This window comes from Lissotriton vulgaris, unplaced genomic scaffold (genome assembly GCF_964263255.1).
Source record: "Lissotriton vulgaris unplaced genomic scaffold, aLisVul1.2 SCAFFOLD_1206, whole genome shotgun sequence".
NCBI lineage: Eukaryota > Metazoa > Chordata > Amphibia > Caudata > Salamandridae > Lissotriton > Lissotriton vulgaris.
Genome location: NW_028246660.1, coordinates 265,426 through 290,523, shown reverse-complemented (window position 1 = coordinate 290,523; position 25,098 = coordinate 265,426). Strand labels below are relative to the sequence as shown.

Genomic DNA, 25,098 nt, shown 5'->3' with positions numbered 1-25,098 from the left:
TGATCACTGGGATAAGGACGTGGAGGGCACTAGATAAATGGGAAGAAAGGTGGTCCAAGAAAGGGACCGTCAGGAGAAGCATGCTTGGCCTGACACCTGGAGGACTGCAGAGAATAGAGGCATATCCTTTGCGTGAAGTCGCAAATGGGAACTATGTGCATGTGCCATGGAGTAGGGGAGATTTAGCCGCTTTTACCACGTCCTTCCCCAAATTGCGGGAGAACCCAGTTGAGTGGTACAAGCAAGTTGAGAGATTCGTAAAAATCTCAAAGGTCCTATGGATAGATCTGAACACGCTGTTTGACATCGTAGTACCAGGAGATTTGTGGACAGCATGCAAGGTTAGCGCTGAGTGGCCCACAACAGAGCCAGAGAGAGATGCTAAGACTAATGGGCCGTCCGAGACTGTAATGGAAAAATACGAGAGAGTGATGACTTGGCTGAAAGAAAAAGTGCCAATGCAGGACATAGATTGGGTCAAAATAGATCGAACTAGACAGGAACCCAAAGAGACAGTTCACGAATACTATGAGAGATTGCTGAAGGCGTTTAAACAGTATAGCGGTCTGGATGTAATGGATCCGAAGGACATAGGGCAATTTGTGTCTAAGTTCGTTCTGGGTCTGAGACCGGATATCAGCTTAATGATTCAGCAACACTTGATTTGTTGGCAAAATAAACCACTAGATGAAATCCTGAGATATGCCAGGTACTGCTGTGATGAGATAGACTCCAAGGCAAAGAAGCTAAAAGAGAAACTGATGGTGGTACAGATGCAGGCAGCCGGTAAGGGGGGGCAGCAGCAACACCAACAAGGAACAGGAACTGGGGGTAAGAAACAGTATAGCCAGAACAAGGGCAATGAGGAGAACTCCACCTTTAAGCCCAGAATAGACATAGCTGCCTTGAAGAAAACGACTCGGTGCCACCAGTGTAACGTGGTGGGGCATTGGAAACGCGAGTGTCCCTACAATGTTGAAATAGGGGAACAGGAGGTGGAGGAGGAAGAGGTCCAGAGTGCGCCTGCGAGAGGGGTAACGCAATACCAGGGGAAGGTGCTCAAAGGGGGGACCCCTCCTCCACGAGCCCAGTTCCCTCAGCCACCCAGAGTAGGGACTATGGGTAAGACATATAGACAGATGCCTCTGTTTGTAGGTGGAGAGGAATGCTATTACGTAGACCCACTAACTGGACAGAGAGTGGAAAGGGAGGACTGCACCCTCGGGGCAGCCTTGGAGGTGGATCAGAGGGGACCCTATGTTGAGGCCGAAGTGGCAGGGTGCCCCACAACATTCCTAGTGGACACAGGAGCCACTCGATCCACGATCAGATCAGCCGCAGTTCCAGGCCTGCCCATGTCTGGAGAGACCATACAAGTGGTGGGGGTCGCAAACAGGAAAATAACCAGCCCATTGACCGAACCAGTGCAGGTGAAAATAGGGAAATACAGCGATGAACACCAGTTTGTGGTTTGCGACTCTAGTCCTGTATGTCTGCTAGGAAGAGACCTTTTGTGCAAGCTAAATTGTACAATATACTGCACACCACAAGGAGTGGAGGTATTGACTAATGACGATGACGCTGACTTCAAAGTCGCAAATTCAAGAATATGTGTGGAGCTGTATCCCACTTTGACAGTAGAAGAGCTCCCCTGGGATCTGAGAGAGACAGTGGCACCAGAAGTGTGGGATTTCACTGGGGAAGAGATTGGATTGGTCAAAGGGGTGGACCCAGTGAAAATTGCAGTGAAACCGCATGCTGAGTTCCCGAGAACACCCCAATATAAATTGACTCCAGAAACGATTGCAGGTATAAGGCCCGTGATCGAGTCCATGATTAAGCAGGGAATACTGAAAGAAATCGTGGGTAGTCCATGTAACTCCCCGATTATGGGGTTGCAAAAACCCAATGGGAAATTCCGGATAGTGCAGGACCTCCGAAAGATTAATAACATAGTTGTCTCATGTTGTCCAGTGGTACCGAATCCATCAGTGATACTGTTTCAGATACCGTTTCAAGCCGAATGGTTCACTGTAATAGATCTTTGTCAGGCTTTTTTCTCGATCCCTCTGGACGAGGAGAGCCATTTTCTTTTTGCATTTAAGCTGGAAGGTCGCGTCCTAACATGGTGTCGTATTCCTCAGGGGTATACAGAGAGCCCATCGATCTTCAATCAGCTTCTGAAGAAAAATCTTGAAAGTCTAGTGCTGCCCCAGAAGTCAGTTCTGGTCCAGTACATAGACGACCTCCTTGTGGCGTCAGAAACAGAGGAAGCTTGCAGAGAGGACTCCATTGCTTTGTTAAATCACCTAGCTGCAAATGGGCACAAGGTGTCCCCGGGGAAATTACAGTACTGCCTGACAGAAGTGCAGTACTTGGGACACAGAATTGAAAAAGGCAAACGAAAAGTGTCACCAGACAGGATAGAGGCGATCATGAAAATGAATGCGCCCAAAACACAGAGAGAAGTTAGGATGTTCCTAGGGATGGTGGGTTATTGCCGACAGTGGATCGCAAACTTTTCACTGAAAGCAAAACCCTTGCAAAAACTGACGCACAAGGAGGTGAGCGATCCGGTACCATGGGACAAAGACTGTTTGATGGCGTCCCTACAGCTGAGAGAGGACCTGTGTCGTGCTCCTGCTCTGGGAATGCCTGATTACGATAAACCATTCTTGCTTTACTGTTGTGAGAGAGAGGGTTGTGCGCTGTCTGTGTTGGCCCAAATTCATGGGAATGCCCGTAGACCAGTTGCTTACTTCTCGGCTACCTTAGACCCAGTAGCCGCAGCGTTGCCCGGATGTCTCAAATCCCTTGCTGCAACAGGTGTCAGTATCGAAAGGTGTGAGAACATTGTGATGGGGCATCCGTTAGAGGTGTACGTGCCCCATTCTGTCGAACTGTTAATGACCAGGACCAAAACACAGCATCTGACCAATAGCAGGCTCACGCGCTATGAGCAAGTCATTCTTGCTGCAGAAAACGTGACCCTCAGGAGATGCTCTGTTTTGAACCCTGCTACTTTGATGCCACTCCCAAATGATATCGATGATGACGACTGTACAGACCATGACTGCCTTGATGTGACTGAACTATGCACCAAACCTAGACCCGACATCGTGGATGAGCCACTGACTGACCCCGATGAAGTTTTCTTTGTCGATGGCTCATGTGTAAGAGACGAAGTTGGGCAGTTGAGAGCAGCTTACGCTGTTTGTACAATTACTGGAATTGTGGAAGCTGGATGCCTGGAAGGAGTACACTCCGCTCAGGTAGCCGAGATTATTGCCCTGACGCGTGCTTGCCTGGCAAGCAACCAAATTCGAGTCACCATATACACCGACAGCCAATATGGTTACGGGGTAGTTCACGATTACGGGCAGTTGTGGTCTCAAAGAGGTTTCATGACCTCTTCAGGCTCTCCTATTCGCAATGGAGAGTTTGTGCGCTTGTTGTTAGAGGCGTTGCAATGTCCAGCAGGTATCGCAGTTGTGAAATGCACCGCCCATACCAGGAATATGGACTTCGTGTCACAAGGCAATAGATATGCCGACGAAGTCGCGAGGTATTGCGCGGAACAAGGGTACTCTTTCACAGAGGTGGAAGTGGGCGGAATAAATGTAAGAACTGAATTAGCTATGATATTAGAAACTGTCGATACTTGGGACGAACTGAAGTGCATGCAAGAAAACGCTCCTGATTTTGAAAAGCAAACATGGGAAAAAGCAGGATGTGTGGTGGGTGAGGCTCATTTCTGGGTTTCAGCAGACGGAAGAGCAGTGTTACCCAATGAGATGGTGAGCCCAATGGCGAGACAAATCCATGGTCCAGTACACCTAGGGAGAGACGCTATGCTGAGAGTATTTAGGCAAACCTGGTATAACCCTAAATTCAGAGTAGCAGCCGAAGCAGTGTGCCAGCGTTGTGTGACCTGTCAGCAGTTGAATGTGGGGAAAAAAACACCAGTTGCACTGAGTCACATAGGGAGGTCTGGGGGTCCGTTCAACCGTATGCAGTTGGATTTTATTGAACTGCCAAGGTGCAACCGCCTCCGTTATGTCCTGGTGGTTGTTTGCGTATTCTCCAGATGGGTTGAGGCATACCCTACACGTAGGTGTGACACCCTCACAGTAGCCAAGTTACTGCTTAGGGAGCTCATTCCGCGCTTCGGGGTACCGGCCTCTTTGGAATCAGATAGGGGAACGCATTTCAACAGCGAGCTTGTGAAGATGATTTGTGCGGCTCTGAACATAGATCAGAAATTGCATTGCAGTTACCGACCAGAAGCCTCAGGAATTGTGGAGCAGATAAATAGCACCATTAAGGCCAGAATTGCAAAAGTGTGTTCATCAACGTCCTTGAGTTGGCCTGACGCTCTACCATTGGTCCTTATGAGCCTCCGTAGTACCCCAGACAGAAGAACGGGACTGTCACCTCACGAGGTGTTAATGGGGAGAGCAATGAGGTTGCCATCTGTACCAACTGCTGCACTGTTAAACATCACAGATGATATGATCCTGGACTATTGTAAGGGGCTGTCTGACGCCATTCATTCTGTGTCCCTTCAGGTGCAGGCTGCCGAAGTTCCGTCGTGCCAGGACCTGTGCCATGACCTGTGCCCTGGAGACTGGGTGCTTGTACGAAAGCACGTGAGAAGAAGCTGCCTGGATGTTCGTTGGCGTGGGCCCTTCCAGATCATCCTGATCACGAACACTGGAGTCAAGGTGGGAGGCATGCCCAATTGGATCCACGCGTCGCATACGCGGAGGGTTCCAGCACCTCTGGAAGAAACAGCTCCTCTCTCGGATAGAAGTCCAGCGGCGGACCGGGAAGCCATAGAGGGGGCCAGCCAAGCTGTAGAGGTGCCAGAAGAAGCAGGGAACGAGTCTGACCAGCCTGAGGACGGTCAGTACAACAGCGAAACGGATGACGCTACTGAAGGAGAAAGTAGCTGGGAGTACGAATCAGACACTGACCAGGCTGAAAGAGAGCGAGAGCAAGCCAGAAGGACAAGGAGCAGAAGGGTAAGGCGTGGAGAAGCCAGCTGGCCTCAAAGAAGGAGTTCAAGCCTGAGGTCGACTCCAGAGAGAACCCTTCCTCCAATATCCGAAGACTCAGACCTGGAAGACGGTGCTCAGGGCGCTGAAGCACCGGACCTAAGAAGGTCAAGAAGAGTGCGTGTGCCTAACAGAAGATACGCCACCCCTGAGTGGACATATCTGGCGACAAATGTCTTGGGAACGAGCGACAGGGAGGATCAGAGCGGTGCTGGTGTCCAGCTCTGAGCCCATCATCACAGTAGAAGTACAGCTGTTAGTGCCCGGAGTGGAAGCAGAAGGGTCACTAACGTTCACTCTCCCCAACCCTCCTCGCCTCAGCAAGTTAAAGCACATGTTTTTCACCGAATTACAATTCCCCAATTTTGGTACAAAAATAACAAGCCATGAAGAGCACGTTCTTCGTTTGGAAATATTGAACTATGCTGTCCAAGCTGCAGGCTAAAGCCTGGTCGTGGATGCTTAGAGACTTTGTAAATAAGCCAGAAAAGGAAGATTACCTAGCGCCTAGGAAGCAGAGAATCTTAGGGACCTTCCTTTGAGTTGACGGAGAAGGGCTAGGGTTGTCTGTGTTTAAAGCTCTAAAAAGACTTTTGCAAAGGAGGTTGTCAGCTTCCAGTTGTGTGGTTCTAAGTACAAATGAAGTAAAAAGGACTGTAAAGGAACGAGAAGAAAAGAACTTTGTACTGAGAAAAAGAGAGAGTCATACTGTCTGACGAAATGGAGGCCGGCACCCCGAATCGTAGAGCCAAATGTATAATAGGCACACTAATAGTAGGAGTGATATTTTTAATAGTTTTAGTAGTCACAGTTTCCTATGTAAAGGGACATGAGGATGAGGCAAAGGTAACTGATGAGAAATCTGTAGTGACACCTAAACCCACTGTCACTGGTAAGAAAGGGGAAAACATTCAGGAGAAAGCATTATTAGCAGCAGAAGCCCGTAGGTTACACGTGGATGAGTCCCAAGGCGACTTTAGGTCAAATGCTTACGCTAAACTTTTGTACGAATACGTGGATGCCATGGAGGTTAAGGACTGTTACTTCTGCATGCAGTTGCCGGCGTCTGTAGATGAAGGCATTAGATATCATCACCTCCCGCTGACATACGGCATTACATGTAGCTTATTGCTTAGTATATTTTATGGGAGAGATAGTTTTGAATACTATTTCTCCAATTACGATTCAGTGTTGCCAGAAGTCCCAAATTATAAACAGATGAACAAATGGGACTACTGGAAGAGTGAAGACAGATTGGTCAAGTTCTTCATTCCTTGGATTACCTTAGATACTTCACATGCCCGCAGAAATAACCTGACATGCAAGGTGTCAGAAGTCGAGAAGAAGTTTATAGGGCAGGTGGATGATCGATACAGGAGACAAAAGATTTTGAAAAAATCAGGACAATGGAAAACAGATTGGACCGAGGAAGAGAAGGCACACAAAAGAAAGGGTAGTAGTGGTCCAATAGCTTTGGATAGAACGCAGAGAGGAAAGTTATGTCTTCACCGAGCCAAAACGTATTATGAAAATGTATACGTGGGAGAAGTCAGCTGTGAACATGCTTTCAATCTAGAGTATTATACCAAAGATTTCCTGAAGGGAATGCAAGTGATTCCAAATGTATATTTTGTATGTGGAAGAAATGCCTACGTGAGACTACCTGATAACTGGTATGGATCATGTTACCTGGCAATTGTCTTCCCCAAAATATATCATGCCCAAGACTTAGAGATCATCGAGGGCAAGGCTTCAGCAAGAGGAAGAAGAGATATAGGAGATGCAGAAATGATTGGAGATGTATTTGGAGCTGTGTTCCCTCTTTTAGGGCTAATCCTTAATGATGTTAAAATCAGGCGACTGGCAACAGTCGTAGACAGGTTGTCTGCCAGTACTGCTCAGTCCTTAATGCTGGTGGAGGGAGAGATGTAATCGATAAGGGCCATGGTTCTTCAAAACCGTCTTGCATTAGACGTCCTGCTAGCAAAAGAGGGCGGAGTCTGTAAGGCTTTGAAGGTCCAGGAATGTTGTACTTACATTCCAGACAATTCAAAGCCCCTTGAGAAAGTTATTATGAACATAACTGATATTCACAAAGAGATCGAAGACCTGAGTAGAGAAAATGTCTGGGAAAAGGTGGGCCATGGAATGAGTGAAGCTGGAGGTTGGTTCGCCAACTTAGGAAAGAGCCTTGTGTGGTATGTGTTGAAACCTATCATCATAATATTGATCTGTGGGATCATGTTGTGGGGATTGGTGAGGGCATTCAAATGGTACAGGGCAAGGAGAATTGAAAGAGCCCGGGAGGAACAGCTGCAGAGATTAGCTGCCATACAAGACAACCAGTACAGGAGCCTGAGGGCTCTAGAGACGCAGAAACGAGGTACACTTGCAATCACGTCAGTTTGAACGTTAGTGATGACCCCGAGAGGTCATCAAAGGGGGGAACTGAGAGAGCGCAAACTGACCCAAATGTATAAGCATCTCATAGTTACACGTAGTAAGCACAAGTCATGAAGAGAAATGCCATGAGTGCTGATATTATATGCACCTATACTCTGAAATGTGTAGTTAACCTAGAGATTTTATATAGGAGTGGAACTAATGTAGAAATGTGTTAAAACTATATAGCCTTATCGGACGAGATTGATTCTGATCCATGTCGTGTAGCTGCTAAAATGAAAGGATGTCATGCTACAAGCACAAGATGGAGTAGGCCTCAGGGCCAAAGCTGAAGGGGTTGGGAAAGGTATTCGTTTGCATAACATGGATTGCACTAATGTCATTTAGTAGTCATGTTTAATGGGTCATATTTTATAGATGTGTTTACCTAATCATAGAATAGAGTATTAACAGGCTATTAATTAATGAAGGATTTGAAGAATATAATCATTATGAGAAATGTTGTAGGCCTGAAATGTTTATAGACACTGATTTATACGTATTAGTCTGTGCTGAGAATAATGTTGCAAACTTTCGTTAGAAGTTTATGAGAGTTGGGATCCTGGCTGCAGATGTCTGTCTGCAAGGGAAAGGGGGGATCCAATTATAAATGAAATGAATAGAGGTTTGTTCAGGAGCCGGCACAGACACGGAGGAGTGCTTAGGAATGTTTTAAGGGGTATCAGCGGGCCGGAGAAGAGTCTGAGAAGCAAGGTCAACTCTAACGCACGAGGCCCAACACAAAGCAGCATGGAAAAAGCCAGAAGCTACACCACGTGAGGGGCGTCTCACGAGGGGCGACTCAAATGTTGTTGTAGGTTTTGTATTAGGGACAGCACCCCTGGGTGGAGTTAGAGCAGATGCCTGAGGACCCTTTAGAGAGCGGATGGGTAGGCAGAGAGGGGTCATGACTGAAGGATTGTAGGTTTTCACCAAGAGACTAAGAGTGGGTGATCTTCCTAGGAAGTCATTCACAGCTGACACCTTTTTGATAGGCTGAGATTTGTTAAGTAGGGATACCATCCAGAGCAGGGTAGGGACAGCCTAACCTGTATTTTACCTCCAGCCCTAAATGACGGAGAGATCCCAATACGTGTCTATGCTGGCAGCCCTGTTATTTTTAGAACTTGTACTTGTAGTCTTCTTTGCTCGTCTGAGGGTTTTCAGAGAGCACATGTATGTAGTTGGGCCCGTATATCTGGTGAATCTCATTTTGAGATGTCTGTACTTACAGCTGATCCTAACTTTATAATAAATCTTTGAAAGCTAGAAGTTGTTTGTGATCCTTCCGAGCGGAGTCCATTATTAATTGAACTAACCTGGTAAGAGATGCACTTTCTTCCCTCAATGACAGGCAATAAAGATTCAGTCGACCAGAACGGGGTTTAGATCAAGGGTGATAAGATAGTGATCAAAAACCTCGCCCCCGCAACCCCATCACACATTCCATTCCGCTCCTGATGCTGGTCTGTGCACAGGTGGTGTAAAGATGCAGAGGGTGCTCTCTGTCCATCCCATCACATACTTTTTTGTCCTGTGATGCCGGTCTGCTCACAGTCCGTCCACGACACCCAACAGGGTTAGTACTTGCAATATTTATGAAAGTCATGTCATGTAGGCTTTCAGCTCCATTGCATAAAAGAATGAGTGTGGAGACATCACTCCCAACCTGCATCATTGATTCTTCGCTAGAACAGGGTCACGTTTAGCAGAAAAGTCTGCATCTATTCACAGGGGAGGTTTCCCTGCAGATCAGTAATCAGTGAAAGAGGTTATATTGGCATTGGAGAGTGATGGATAGGGCATAGTCAAGTGACACCTAGATTAAACATAAGACCAAACCAGACAGAGGTGGCCACTGGGCAGGAATGTTTTAGGGTTATTATTCTCCAGGAGGGCCCATGATGTAATGTCTCCTGTTAATTATGGGAAGATTGCAGAGAATTCAGAACGCTGCTGCAAGACGACTCCTACCTGTAAAGCCACAAGCACAGATCGCTTTGGCCGTGTAGACCGTACACTGGCTACCAATTACCAGAAGATCCACCTTCAAGCTGCTTTGTATCACACACAAAGCAATACATGGCAAAGTACCACTCTTCATCAGAAAGAAAATCAACAAAAACGTGCAACAAAAGAACATTCACATGAGAATGGCAACATTCCAACATGCAAGAAAGAAACCATGGGTGGAACATCTGTCTCTGTTCAAGCAGCCAAACTATGGAAGTCTCTTCCATCACACATAAGCGCCAATGGCAACCATCTCCACTTCAGAAGACTAGTCAAGAGCTGACCCTTCCTCACATGACAACTATACTCACAACACAACAGTGAACCACTACAGTCTACTCAGACATGACCAGGCACCGGGCTTTTCCCTGGTGGGCTACCAGGGTGGGGCCGGATTTGGAGCCCTGGGGCCGTTTTTGTTATCGAGGGTCAGTTTTGCAGCGTAGCTGCAATATCGCCCCCCCCTGTAACACCCCCCCCCCCCAAACTCCACCCCAGCTGGCCCAACTCAATTGCCAGGGCCGGTTTGCGCTCCCAGTCCGGCGATAGTGTCACAGAGTAGAGTGTTACAGAGTGGAGTAAAGTGGCATGGAATGTAGAGTCCTAGAGTGTTACTGAGTGTCATAGAGTGGAGTGACATAGAGTGTCGCGATTGTCCTAGAAAGGAGTAAAGTAGAGTGGTGTAGAGTGGAGTACAGTGGCATAGAGTTGAGTGAGTGTTGGACAGTGTCATGGAGTGTTGTCGAGTGTCATAGAGTGGTGTAGATTGGTAGTTTGCAGAGTGGAGGGGTATATAGTGGAGGGCATAGAGTGGGTTGCATAGAGTGGAGTGAAGTAAAGTGCTGTGGAGTGGAGGGTGTAGAGTGTCGTAGAGTGGAATAAAGAGTTTCAAAGTGGAGTGTTGTAGAGTGTCTTAAAGTGGAGGGGCATTGAGTGCAGGGGCATAAAGTGGAGGTGCAGAGTAGAGCTCAGTAGAGTGTCGTATAGTGCTGTAGAATGGCACGGAGGAGCATAGAGTGGAGTGTTGCAGAGTGGAAAGGCATGGAGTGAAGGGTGTGGAGTGGAGGTGCTTAGAGTGAAGGGGCATAGAGTGAAGTAAAGTCGCGTACTGTAGAGTGGAGTAGTGTTGAGTATAGTCATTTCTCGTAGAGTGGAGTGGCATAGAGTTGAGTGGTGTAGAGTTTCATAGAGTGAAGTGTTGTGGAGTGGAGTGTCATAGAGTGGAGTGTTGGAGAGTTGAGTGGCGTAGAGTAGACTTGTTCAGTGGAGCGACATAGAGTGGAGTAGAGTGTCGTGGAGTAGAGTGTCAGAGAGTGGAGAGGAGTAGAGTGTCATTGAGTGAAGTGGCATAAAGTGGAGGGGTGTAGAGTGGAAGGGCATAGAGTGGCGAGCGCAGAGTGGAGTAAACTGTCGGAGAGTGGAGTTAAGTGTTGTAGAGTGCAGTAAAGTGGAGTGGCATAGTTCGAGTGCCAATGAGTGCTGTGGAGGGGAGTGGAGTGGAGTGGAGTAAAGTGAAGTAAAATGTTGTGGAGTGGCATAGGATGGAGTTTTGTAGAGTTGAGTTAAGTGGCGTGGGGTGTAGTAGAGTGGGGTGGCATAGAGTGCCATAAAGTGGAGTGGCATAGGGTGGGGTGCTATACAGTGGATTTTTGCAAAGTGGCATAGAGTAGAGTGGTGTAGAGTGGGATGGCATATAGTGGCGTGGAGTGTCATAGAGTGGGGTCTCACGTTTTTGATTGCATTTAGCCCCAGAGGATGGGATTTCCAGGGCCTCGAGGAGGGGGGCCACATGCCTCCTCCCCTTATTTTGCACATCAGCCCTGGAAGTGGGGTCCTTGGTGCCTCGCAGAGGCTCAAGGAGAGAGGGCACGCCCCTCAGTCAACCAAATAGAATATTTTCCGCCACCCCCCGGGGCACTGGCCCATCTTGGGAACGGGTTTTAAGAGTGCCAATTTAAAAAAAGAATTGCCACCAATTTGGAGATACTCTGCATATTTGCAGCAACATTTTAACAAAAAACTTTGAGACTCTACCACCAGGCCTAGGGGGTCAGGGTATCTCAGGCCGACCTCTGATGTTTTAAAAAAAAACTTTTTTCTATTTCCCAGCACTGAGTCCAGAGTCCTAAGATGGCTGCCACCACACCTTTGTGCTGCCAAACAGACCACAGCGGGAGATCTTTTGGCCCTGCAGGCCCTCAGCGGCGTGATATCTACAACGTTTTTGAGCATTAATTCCTCAAAAAATATTGAACAGGTTCACCCCAAATCACAGGAATCACTCTTTCTGGATAAATGTATAGTTTTATGTCAAATTTGATGTAAATCTGTAGCTTTGTCTAAAGTTCCTACGGAAAAATGAATGTGGAAAATGTATTTTGGGGACTCTCTTTTTCTTGGCCCCTGCCTGATGTATCACCCTGAAACTTTTTATGCGCAAACTAGAGAAAAAGCACTATGTTTTTGGAAAAGTTTGAAAAGATTTGTTAAACAGTGCCAAAGTTGTTAGCAACACAAAAAAGGCATTTTTTACTATGAAAACACAATCCTAACTATAACTATCCAGTGGCCCCCCTCTCTTTTACTTCATTTTACGGCCCCAGATGAAGGGGTCACTTGGGTCTTTAGAGGATCTGAATTAAAAAATATGGTGGGTCCATAAGGTTGGGGTCCTCGCAGCCTGGGAGGTAGGCTGCATGCCCCACAAAAAAAATCCCTGTGACCTGGGGGATGGGACCCTGAGGCTAAAATTGGCTCGGGGAGGGGGCCGCATGATCCCCGCCCCACAAAAAGTTAGCAGGCCGTGGGGGATGGGGTCCCTGAGGCCGGAATCAATCCGGGGAGGGGGTTGTGTAAACCCATGCCCCTAAACAAGATGGTGGGACGTTTGAGTACCAAAATGGCCTGGGAGGGGAGGCTGTGTGCCCCCTCACCCTAAAAACTTGCTGGGCCAGAGGGATGGTGTCCCCTGGGCCTGGGAGTGGGCAGGCACACCCTGTAGTCTAAACGTTAAACCACAATTCCAGGGCTTAAAGCATGTATATATATATATATATATGGAAAACCTCCGTTCTCCCGCCACAATCTCCTCTGCCCTGATTGCGCTGGATACAGACACGGACCACACTCAGGATGCTGGTTAGTTGTGTTTATTCAGCTGCCGCCATAACGTTTCGGCTGAAAAGCCTTGATCACATGACCAGGGCTTAAAGCATGTATATATATATATATATATATATATATATATATATATATATATATATATATATATATATATATATATATATATATATATATATATATATATATATATAGAGAGAGAGAGAGAGAGAGAGAGAGAGAGAGAGAGAGAGAGAGAGAGAGAGAGAGAGAGAGAGAGATAGATAGATAGATAGATAGATAGATAGATAGATAGATAGATAGATAGATAGATAGATAGATAGATATACACTTACCTTAAATATACTTGCCTTCTTTGGTAAAGGCTTGAGTGGTACAGGCATATGTGTGCTAAAAATATGTGTGGTGAAGGCATTGCATGGTAAAGGCAGTACGTGGTAAAGGATGCATGGTAAAGGCATTGCGTGGTAAAGGCATTGCGTGGTAACGGATGCATGGTAAAGGCATTGCGTGGTAAAGGCAGTATGTGGTAAAGGCACTGTGTGGTAACGGATGCGTGGTAAAGGCATTGCGCGGTAAAAGCAGTGCGCGGTAAAGGATGCATGGAAAAGACATTGCATGGTAAAGGCAGTGCGTGATAACAGATGCGTGGTAAAGGCATTGCGTGGTAAAGGCAGTGCGTGGTAATGGATGCATAGTAAAGGCAGTGCATGGTAAAGGCAGTACGTGGTAAAGGATGCATTGTAAAGGCATTTCATGGTAAAGGCAATACATGGTAAAGGATGCATGGTAAAGGCATTGAGTGGTAAAGGCAGTACGTGGTAAAGGATGTGTGGTAAAGGCATTGTGCGGTAAAGGCAGTACGTGGTAAAGGATGCATGGTAAAGGCATTGCATGGTAAAGGCAGTGCGTGGTAACGGATGCACGGTAAAGGCATTGCGTGGTAAAGGCAGTATGTGGTAAAGAATGCATGTTAAAGGCATTGCATGGTAAAAGCAGTGCGTGGTAAAGTCATTGCATGGTAAAGGATGGTGGTAAAGGCATTGCGTGGTAAAGGCATTGCGTGGTAAAGGCAGTGCGTGGTAAAGAATGCGTGGTAAAGGCCTTGCGTGGTAAAGGATGCGTGGTAAAGGCAGTGCGTGGTAAAGAATGCATGGTAAAGGCATTACGTGGTAATGCCTTGTGTTGTAAAGGCATTGCGTTTTAATGCCTACGTTGTAAAGGCATTGCGTGGTAATTCCTGAGTTGTAAAGGTATTGCGTGGTAATGCCTCCTGTTGTAAAGGCATTGCGCGGTAATGCCTCCGTTGTAAAGGCATTACGTGGTAATGCCTGCATTGTAAAGGCATTGCGTGGTAATGCCTGCGTTGCAAAGACATTGCGCAGTAATGCCTCCGTTGTAAAGGCATTGCGTGGTAATGCCTGTGTTGCAAAGGCATTGCGTGGTAATGCCTGTGTTGCAAAGGCATTGCATGGTAATGCCTGTGTTGTAAAGGCATTAAGTGGTAATGCCTGCGTTGTAAAGGCATTGCGTGGTAATGCCTCTGTTGTAAAGGCATTGCGTGGTAATGCCTCCGTTGTAAAGGCATTGCGCCATAATGCCCGCGTTATAAAGGCATTGTGTGGTAATGTCTGCGTTGTAAAGGCATTGTACGGTAATGCCTGCGTTGTAAAGGCATTGCGTGGTAATGCCTGCGTTGCAAAGGATTGAGTGGTAATGCCTGCGATGTAAAGGCATTGTGTGGTAATGCCTGCGTTGCAAAGGCATTGAGTGGTAATGCCTGCGATGTAAAGACATTGTGTGGTAATGCCTGCGTTGCAAAGGCATTGAGTGGTAATGCCTGCGATGTAAAGGCATTGTGTGGTAATGCCTGCATTGCAAAGGCATTGAGTGGTAATGCCTGCGATGTAAAGGCATTGCGTGGTAATGCCTCTGTTGTAAAGGCATTGCGTGGTAATGCCTCGCGTTGTAAAGGCATTGCGCCATAATGCCCACGTTGTAAAGGCATTGTGTGGTAATGCCTGCGTTGTAAAGGCATTGTGTGGTAATGCCTGCGATGTAAAGGCATTGTGTGGTAATGCCTGCATTGCAAAGGCATTGAGTGGTAATGCCTGCGATGTAAAGGCATTGCGTGGTAATGCCTCTGTTGTAAAGGCATTGCGTGGTAATGCCTCGCGTTGTAAAGGCATTGCGCCATAATGCCCACGTTGTAAAGGCATTGTGTGGTAATGCCTGCGTTGTAAAGGCATTGTACGGTAATGCCTGCGTTGTAAAGGCATTGCGTGGTAATGCCTGCGTTGCAAAGGCATTGAGTGGTAATGCCTGCAATGTAAAGGCATTGTGTGGTAATGCCTGCGTTGTAAAGGCATTGTGTGGTAATGCCTGCGTTGTAAAGGGATTGCGTGGTAATGCCTGCGTTGTACAGGCTGATTGCCATGGTCGGCTATTTCGAGCTTACCCTGCATAAAATAGGGCATTGCGTGCAGAGTCTGGTATTTACAGCGTCAGCATCTGCATACCCTGCTATTTACAAGGCATGCTGTCACCCTTTCAATCCTGGCACGTGCGAGCTGCTGAAATGTAATGGGAGATAAGGCGTTTATCGCACCCGGCAATTAACGGGGGTGCGGACTTTATCGCACCTGGTAATTACCGAGTGTGATACAAGCAGCACCGATCATAATTATGGTCCCTGAACAAACGGATGTAGACACAGCCAGTCGGGCCATCCACATCCACCCGGACATGCGTCATCAGGCCGGGGTCTGTGGTGACCCCACTGACCTTGTCATTCCGGACGGATTCGGAAACTTTGTTAAAGCCTCATCAGGAATTCCAGGGTAATGAGGCCGGACATACTTTAGATACGATTCTATTCACAAGAAATGCTCTTTAAACTTGTATAGTCATTTTATCTGTATTTTATTTTAGTGACGTAGCACTAGCACGTGCAATACTACAAGGTGAAGTGACCCGAGGCAAAGGCACTCATTGGTTTAGTCTCTCCTCATCTTGTTCACCTGGGGATGTTAGAGGTCATTTAGGGGTGAGAACAGAAAGATTTTATTGGGCTTTTTGAAGGGGATTCGAGTTCAGGGAAAAGGACAGACTGTTCCAGAAGGGAGAGCTCACAATATTGCAGATGAAATGTCCACCTGAAACAACACCCAAAATATCGACGCCCCAATATCATCAAGGAGGTTGTTCAACAAGGTTGTGTCATCAGAAAGGAGGTTGTTTCGTCAAAATGAGTTTGTTTCATCAGAAGGGAGGTGGTTTCATCAGGAAGAAAGTTGTTTTGTCAGAAAAGAGTTTGTTTTATCGGAAAGGAGGTTGTTTCATCAGAAAGGAGGTTGTTTCATCAGGAAGGAGATTGTTTCATCAAAATGAGGTTGTTTCATCAGAAAGGATGAAGTTTCATCAGAAAGGATGAAGTGTCATCAGAAAGTTGGTTGCTTCATCAAAATTAGTTTGTTTCATCAGAAAGGAGGTTGTTTCGTCTAAAAGGAGGTTGTTTTATCAAAATGAGGTTGTTTCATCGGGAATAAGGTTGTTTCAATATAAAGGAGGTTGTTTAAGCAGAAAAGTGGTTGTTTCATCAAAATGAGCTTGTTTTACCAGAAAGGAGGTTGTTTCATCAGAAAGGAGGTTGTTTCATCAGGAAGGAGGTTCGCTTGAACACCAACTTGAGTAGTCGTGCTCCAGTCATTACCCAATATACTCTCTCTAATGACCTTCAGGTCCTTATAGAGAGAATATTAGAGAGGTGCGAGAACTCTGGCAAATACAACGGAACATGGTTTATGGCCATGGGGTAGCACAGGTGCCAAGGAACCTCTTTTAAATAAGGAAAATGGGCCCTCTACCTCATGGCAGTGTACGGAATCAGTCCCATAACCAGCGGGCAGTGGATCCATCAGGGCCCTGGGCCCAGGTGCCACTGCACCTCCTGCAGGAATTACAGCTAGGCCTCCTTTTGGGAGCTAGAAGCATCGAGGCTGTCTTGGAAGCCTCCATCTTCTTTCTGCTATCCGTGCCTCTAATAGTGTCCCGGCCTTTACAGACGGAAAAGTGAAGCCCCCCTACATTTGCTATTCAGGGCCAAGAAACCCTTCTGGTTGAACATGCACTTTACAAATACACATGTTATGTTATTGAACAGATCTAGCAACCCAATGAGTGGAATATGTAGTCTTGCCTGGAATATATGACCTTACAATGCAAACATTTACAACGCATGCTTTTACAACCTGGTTTTTACATCGCAAGTACCATTACATCGCATGATTTTACGACGCATGCCATTATAACGCATTTTTTAAAACTACCATTACAACGCATAATATTACAACGCATGCCATTACTACGCATAAAACGTTTAGGGCAACAGTAGGATAAGTGTTGGATAGTGTAGAGGTGTAAATTACTGTTCCCACTCCAGAGAGTGCAACAGTAGGGTAAGTGTTGGATAGTGTAGGGGTAAAGATTACTCTTCCCATCCACCCCATCTACCCCAGGACCCATAGCCACCCTAAAAACTAAAACATCTCCATTACTTACCTTATAATGCGTTGTAATGGCATGCGTTGTAATGGTATGCATTGTAATGGCATGAATTGTAATAGAATGCTATGTAAAGCATGAGTTGTAATGGCATGTGATGTAATGGCAGTTGCGTTGTAACAGTTGTGTTGTAAAGGTAGTGCGATGTAATGACTGCGTTGGAATGGATGTGTCCCCTTGAGTGACCATAGGATTACATATCGCAGGTACTTCTTCTCTCCAGTCCCGCACCCTTATTTACCAAATGGGTGCATCCTGGGATTTTTGAAAACAATGGTTTATGAACAGGAAAGTTCAGGACAGGAAATGTTCTGTCCATGTGGCATGGAGCCATAGGCCACCATGCCATATTTTGAATGTAAAGCAAATATTCTTGATTCTCATTTTTATTTTATGACAATATTGTTTAATATTTTCCATGCAGCTCGTTTCCTATTTTCCTATTTAGGTATTGGTGGGGTGGGGGCCGATACATACCTTTATATCACCTCCCATGACTTTTACTAACAATACCACAAAATGTTACTTTATCTTCCATTGCTTCTTAACCAATATTTAAGATTAATTTTACCATCAGGTCACCACCATTTCATTTTCATGACAATTGCCTCGTCACTTATCCCCAACGTTAATCCCTGTGCCTTCCCCCTACAAATAGTGGGCCATATTTATCAAAGTTTTGATTCGCCCTTTCACAACGCAAAGTAACGGAAGGGTGACGCAAAACCTAGATGAGATTTACCAAGTCACGCAAGGTCACCTTGGCAAGCAGTACAGTACCTTGGGCGATTACTGAAGGTCCCAAAGGTGTCTACTACTGGCCCCCAATATCAGGATCCCTGAGGTTCATCAATACAGATGTCCTTGAAAGTCTTCTTTTGTTGAAAGTGGACGGAACCAGCCACAAAGCATTAAATTTGGTTTTGATAAAAATTAATATAAAAAAAATCAGGTGCTGCCAGGCAATGTAAGTGTGAGAAGTTAGCCTGGCATATGCTGTCCACTATTCTAGTGGGCACCTTGCACCAGTCCAAACGACCCTTATGATGGTGGTTGTAAAGCCAACCTTATAGATCAGCTATCCTAGTGGTAGCATGGACAAAGCAGTCTTAGGCTAAAACTTCAGAGAGCATGTGAAGCAAGCTGTTTTACCAATTATGATCCCTTGAATACCAAATGAAAGGACACCACACAAGGTATATATCCAATATATATGTATTTATAACTAACACAACCCCTCTGCACTCTTTATGAGGTCAGAGATCGAGATACATTACAAATTACTCATTAAGCATACTATAAGTTGCACAAATACAATTCTGCCCTAGGGGCCTCACGAACCATATACTAAGTAAGTGGTATAAGAACTACTTCAGGAATAGTGAATAGGCCTAGAGCCTAGGGAATCGCTGGGGCTACACTGGACAACCAAGGGATTGGAAGAAGGAGGCCCACGGGTGACGCGTGCAGTGTCTAAACACAATCGCAAGTTACCATAGAGTTATAATGGGAACGTAAAAGTTACAAAGTAGTTATTAAGGACACTTCCGGATGGACTACGGTAAAACCCTGTTAAACTAGGACACTTTGAGAGTCAACACCCACGGGAGCACCGGAGTACTTGAGTTACCTCACCCAGGGAAGCCGGGTGGATAGGTGTCTTTTCGTGTCGGGTTTCGTCGCTGTTTCCTATGGAGAGCTTCAAAGAAGTGCTGCAGGCGACCAAGAGAAAAGTGTCCGGGTGTATCCAAGGGTGGATCGAAGATGTGAAGAACTTGAAAGCAGAGGGAACAGAGTCTGGGTCACTAGCCAGTGACCAGGAAGGAACCAGGCGATGTCGAGTGTTTCAGGTGAAGAAGGTGAAGCTTGTCTCTGCAGCCACGAAGACCAGGAGGCATCGAAGATGACCAGGAGCTGGATTCGAGCTGTCCCATGAAGGATCTAGTTGACTGCGGTGTGGGTATCCGGATTGGACCCAACAAGCCTTGGCAAACGGAATCCACGCAGGAAGGGAAGATTGGCTTTAGTTCAGACCAGCAAAGATTGGGGAGCTTCTCCTTTGCAGGGAAGCTGGGGCAAGCCTGGAGCAACCAGGCCAGCGGTGTAAAAGAAAAGTCTTCAGGGGGCTAACTAGCCAACGGGCTAGCAACCGGGAAGACGCGTTGAGCTGAAATGCAAGAGCAGGCCCCACGCGGCACTCAAATGGCGCTCGGGTCTGGGGCTTCTCAAACCCCAATGCACAACTTCGAGGGTACCTCAGTCGTTGCACTGTTAGCAAAGTGCAGGTAGTCCAGGGTGTCCGGTCCCACGTCTCTCGTGTCCGCCACGGGTCTCAGCTTTGCTGTGGATGTGGATCGGAGTCGGAGAAGTCTGGAAGTCCAGTTCCTGAGTCGCTGAGTCTTCGGGTTCCGGCGGGAGCGTCGACAAAGCAAACCGGCAAGTTACTGGTGGGGCCTATTTGCACAGGGTGGTCACTCCTTGACCACAAGGGAGATTTCTTCAGTCTTCTAGTTGGTATAGAACGTCGAAGGTCCAAGAGTTTCGTTTCAGAGTTTCAGTCCAGGATAATCTAAAGTCTCTAGACTCAGCTCCTATCTTTATACCAATTTTAGGGGCTGGATTACCTGCTAGGTCTCTCCTATGGGTGGACCCTGAGAAGGGGGTGGTTACACCCCTTTCCCTTTGTCCAGTTTCATGCCAGTGCGGGGTTGGAGTGCCCCAGCAACTGGTTTGAACCGGGCTATGCATGGGGCACCTTGTGTACCCTAGGCAGTGTCTGGAAAAGCATCTTTCCATTGAACCCACCCTGCACCAATACACTACAGGCCGTCTGGGGAGGTGCTAGTACCTCCCTCTACGGGAAACCTATTGTCCAGGCCTCCCTTCCTGGAGTTTCGTCCAGCTGCAGGAGGTCAGACTCGTGTCTGTGGCAGCAGCATCCATTTTGTGATGCTGAGGCTCTGTTTAACTTTAACCGGGTAAAGCAGTAACTACATGTCTTCTCCCTCTTGAAGGGTGGAATGCTACCCCCGCCGCCAGGACTGGTGGGGGGTAAGTATTCCAAAGTGTTTGCCACCTTAAACGACATGTTTTGATAAAGCCAAACCAAAGTTAGCATTCACCACCAGGATTATAATGCACTTAAGAGTATATGGTATGGCTATATCATAGAACAGCTATAAGGACATGGCTCTGAAAGCTGCAGAAGGGCTCAGCACATTCTAGAGCACCCTCTCACATAAAACCAAGCACTCTGCCTTCAGGATTGCCAAGGCCTGCCATAGGAGTGACTTATAGGTATATATGTGTCTATATATAAGGTTAGATATAGGTATACTATATCTAAGCAAGGGGTGATTTCACCACCTTGCCCAAGCTGAGTGATCAGCCTGTGGTGTCAGTTTGGAAGGCCAGGCAGGGGTGGCATAATACATGCTGCAGCCCCTGGTAGGGCTTGGATGCACCTATGCCCTGGGTACCTATGGTACACTATACAAGGGCTCACAAAGGTGACCCAATTCCCAATTAGGTATGTACCTAAAGCACATGGTATAAATTTAGAGAGAGATCAGCTGGGCTGTGGGTCTGATTAGCAGGCCCACAGCCACACTAAAGTCGAAAAACCAGAGAATCACAGCAAAAAGTGGGGGTGACCATCGGAAGTAGACCCTACTCTCCTACAGTAAGCACATCTGAGGGTTTTAGGCACATTGCATGCACACCACTTCTAAACAATTTTTTTGCAATTATTTATATGGCATAACTTGTCCCATTGCCATTACAGCCCTTTGTATGAGTACCAGACGACATTCAATGTCAGATAGATTCACTTTTCTGTGTCCGTTATTAGGCACAGAGAGACAAAGGGACTGATTACGATGTCATACAGAAGCTTTCTGCCTGACTCCTTATCGGATTCCGTTCCGGCCGAATCACAGTCGGCGGTTCCGCACTGACCGATTACGATGCTTCGGAACACCATTCAGGTCTCCCATTCACTTCTATGGGAGCCTGTGTTTTGACCGACAACACAGGCCCCCATAGGTAAAAGGGGTGGTTGCAGAAAACCTTGCTCCCTGTTGCAGGCACCCCATGGTGCTTGACACACTGTGCATGGTTTTACTGGGGGATTCCTTGGTACCCCCACGGCCCCCAACCGGAGACACATGGATGAAGGGGGGCCTGCTAGGGGCTCCCAAAGTCAGTTTCAGACAGCCTTTCCATGTCAGACAAACCAAGTTGGAAAGGCTGCCAGAATTCGACATCGTAATCTGTCGGTTTGAAACACTGTCCGTCGAGCTGTACGATTCATCTCCGTCTGAATCGGATTCTCCGAATGGCGGTCGGAACCGAATCGGAATGACCAAATGGTTTCCTTTCTGACTGAGAACATTGTAATCGGTCCCTACGTGATTTTTACAGAATGTTGAGCCAATGCCGCAACTCGAACTTGGCTCCATCATTCCAAAGTCGGCAGCCCTGACCACTAGGCCACATCTCCTCCCTGATTCTTTGCATCTAACCAGAGAACATATGTTGATGCATTTCAGTGCCATTAACTAGCGATCACAGGGCCTAAAGCTCACATGGATGTCCTCCACCTTGTGGTTCCTGAGCCCCATTTAGAGGTGATTGATTGATTATTTTCCTCCAGATAAACCTCAGCCTTGTCTACAGGTGGAAACCCTAGAGCCGTCAGTCTGTCTACTGTCCGCCATGGGTCCATCTGGTCAATGTGGTTGCTACAATATTTCAGAGAGGATCAGAGCCATGCAAATCTGTAGTAACTTATCACAACTGAGACATAATATCACAGAGCCTGGTGGTAGAACCACCAGACAGCGTGTAAGCCAGGTCAAAGAACAGAATTGAAACTGTTGTATAGACAAAGAAAGTGAGCACTACTGGTAGTAACTCCAGCCCGCCTACATTTGCCACACATTGAATCACCAGCATAGCGCCTTACCTTGTTACTTGTAGCTTCGTTCCGTGATAGAGGCGAGGACTTCGACAGAGACTCCCATAGAGAAACACTCTTCTGTCCCTGTTGCGACGCGACTTCCGGTAACTGTGTGAGAGGGTTGTTCTCCGAGGCCACCTCTCGAGAACTGGCCGACTCGCTGCTGGTGGATCCGTGGATCAGGCTGTGGCTTCGCTCGCTGCTCATAAAGTCATGGGCAAGGCCATGGCTGCGCTCGGTACTCACCGAGCAGTGGGTGAGCATGTACTGCTCTTGAATGTATGAAGCCTGGTATATTCGCCTCCTGATGTCACTGCTGGGCAGGGCAGAGCCCCCTGTTGGACAGAGAGAGAGAAAGGTGTATCATAAGTTATGCACAATACCTGTAGAGGTCAATAATCACTCAACAAGAAAGGTTCATGGTCAGTTAACTGGTGGCCATCCACTGGTGTTGTATTTATAATTCTCCGGTAGTATGCTGGTGGTGCAGTGGGAGTGTGGTGGTGACTGAATGGCAATATATTTGTTTATTTATTCATCAATATTTCTATGAAGTTTCATACAGCGCCTAACGTAAACTTGCACTCCATTCATAGGGATAAATAGTACTCAGATTGTCTACAGAGTGAGGAAGGTGAGTTAGTCGGAGTCAGCCTAAATAGTTCAGAAAATTCAGATATTTGAGTATTATCCTTGTTCGATATGATAAATACATCATTTGATCAGGCATAAGTAACGAAAAAAGTTCAAATAAACTTAGGGTCTCATTTACAAGAAAGTGACGCTGCAGCACGGCACCGCAAGCCGTTTGGTTGCGCCACGCTAGGGCACTCTCAAAGCACCGGGAGACGTCATATCTACAAGCAAAAGACGGATCCCTTTCCTCTCCCCTGCACTGGTGCACAATTAGCTGCCATGCACTGACGCAAGCACTCTTACACCATGGTGCAAGGGTGCCTGCGTCACTGGGAGGATTGTTTATGTGAAGAAAGATGTCCCTTCCTGCACATAAGCAATCCGAAATAGTGTTTTTCAACTTCTATGTGTGCAGAATTAGCACACACAGAACTTGTACAACGTAATTTATTTAAATGACTTTATGTGCGGGAAGGGACACATTCCTGCCCATAAACAATCCTAAGCTGTGATTTCCTTGTTATGTGTGTGCTGCAAAATGCAGCACGCATAGAAAGTGGAAAAAACGAGGAGAAATGAATACATATCTCCTTGTTGCGCCTCTCCACTCCTCCCTACGCCTCCACTGGGGAGGTGTAGTATTCAGACGCATTTCCAGGTTTCCGATTTCTCGTAAATCTGGAAATGTGTCAGGTTCTATGGGTGTTGCTTTGGAACACAAAGTACTGCGTGTAAAGGGGTCGTATTTACAACGACAGGAAAAAGTGACACAAAAAGTAACGCACTGGCGGCGAAAGGGGTTTGTGTTTACTTTCTTGTAAATGAGGCCCACAATGTCCAATTCAAAAGATCTTTTTACATTTCAGGCCTATCTCCAAAGCGCTGGGCTTTGCTCTAAGAGACTTACCTGTTCTAGGGGATGTGGAATCTGGGGTGTGTCCAGGTAGAGGCACAAGGTATCTCTTGCCGACCTTAGAGAACAGCCGTTAATAGAGGGGGAATGGGGGAAGCATCTCTTTTAGAAATGTCAGACCTATCAGATGCCTGCGATACTGTAGATCACTTTTTTTCTAACTGCAGGATTGCACAAGTATTTGGTAATAAATAGATGATCTTCATATCAGTTTATAACTTTTCATGAGGACAGCGGAGACTTTTTAAAATCCGGTGAGTCTAACATTTGTGCTTATGATTGTGGAGTCCTGCATGGTTATCCACACTCACCCTATTGGCTGAACATCTGCGTGAAAACAAGACAGGATATTATCAATCAGAAAGGTGGTGGTTTTCCACAATCCTGCAGAAGATTGACAATTATTTTCAGTGCAACAGGGAAGTAGGGTAAAGATTGTTTACACCATGAAGGAAGGGGTGAACAAAGTTGGTTGGCCCTCAATAGCAACACAACAGAGTTCATGTTGGTGGACCTCAAGAAAGTACTCTCTTGACTCTAAAGGGAGCATAAACATTCATTTTAGATGACTACTGTATTGCTGTCCTGACTACAGTTAAAACACATGGGGTAAAACTTGATCTTGTCATATCAAAGGGATTGCAAGCAAATGTAAATGCAAAAACTGTTATTACTATCTTAAATTCCTCTGCAAGATTAAACAATTTTCAGAAGAGGAGGACACAGCCACACTGGTGAGAGCAATTGTAGGGCAATTCAACCAACCCTTGCCTTAAATTCTTAATACATAGTGGAAATCCTGAAGGCTATCAAAAACCGGGGAGAGTTTATCCTGTAAACATTAAAATAGTGGGTGTTGTTGTCTTCCAGATAGGGACATTGGAGGATACACTGCAAGCTTTTGACTATGTATTGGGTTCTTCCCCATACATCTTGGTCTAGGACTGATGAAAACTTATTCTGGAAACAAATGACATGAGATGTGTTAGACAAAAGTGGGAATGGAGAATGTATGGATATAAAGAGGGCACAGAAGCCTGTACGAAATAACAAGGAGGATAAAGTAAACTATTTTCCAGGACCCAAAATGATTTTTAAATTAGGCAAATTCAAGAGGTGGACAATGAAACAAGGACCCTATTCAAATTGTTCAAAGATCTCATCAGTACAAAAGGCAATTAAACAGGCAGACTTCTGGTGTCACCCGTTAATGCAGATCATGTCATCCTCCTCTCTAACACAAGAGATATGTGGCTCAGAGTTGATGGGGGAGGTGGAAGACCCAATAGGGAAATAAACCAGTCTTGATCTTTCCTTAAGTCCACCCTTGCCAGACTTATGAAAACCCTGACCACCAGTTAGCTTTCTTAGGGCAGATATAGTTTCAAATGAAT

At 46.4% G+C, this 25,098-nt stretch overlaps 1 protein-coding gene across 3 annotated transcripts in view; it reads right to left on the bottom strand.

Annotated features, from left to right (window-relative positions):
- Nucleotides 1-25,098, bottom strand: part of VWA5B2 (von Willebrand factor A domain containing 5B2) — a 275,105-nt gene that overhangs the window by 68,406 nt on the left and 181,601 nt on the right. For all 3 annotated transcript variants that reach the window (XR_015304972.1, XM_086949475.1, XM_086949474.1), the window contains exon 14: nt 22,162-22,490. Coding sequence is in view for 2 of the 3 variants with exons in the window: in XM_086949475.1 (XP_086805601.1) it covers nt 22,162-22,490 (329 nt within the window). In the remaining variant the exon portion in view is untranslated. The remainder of the gene's footprint in view (nt 1-22,161; nt 22,491-25,098) is intronic.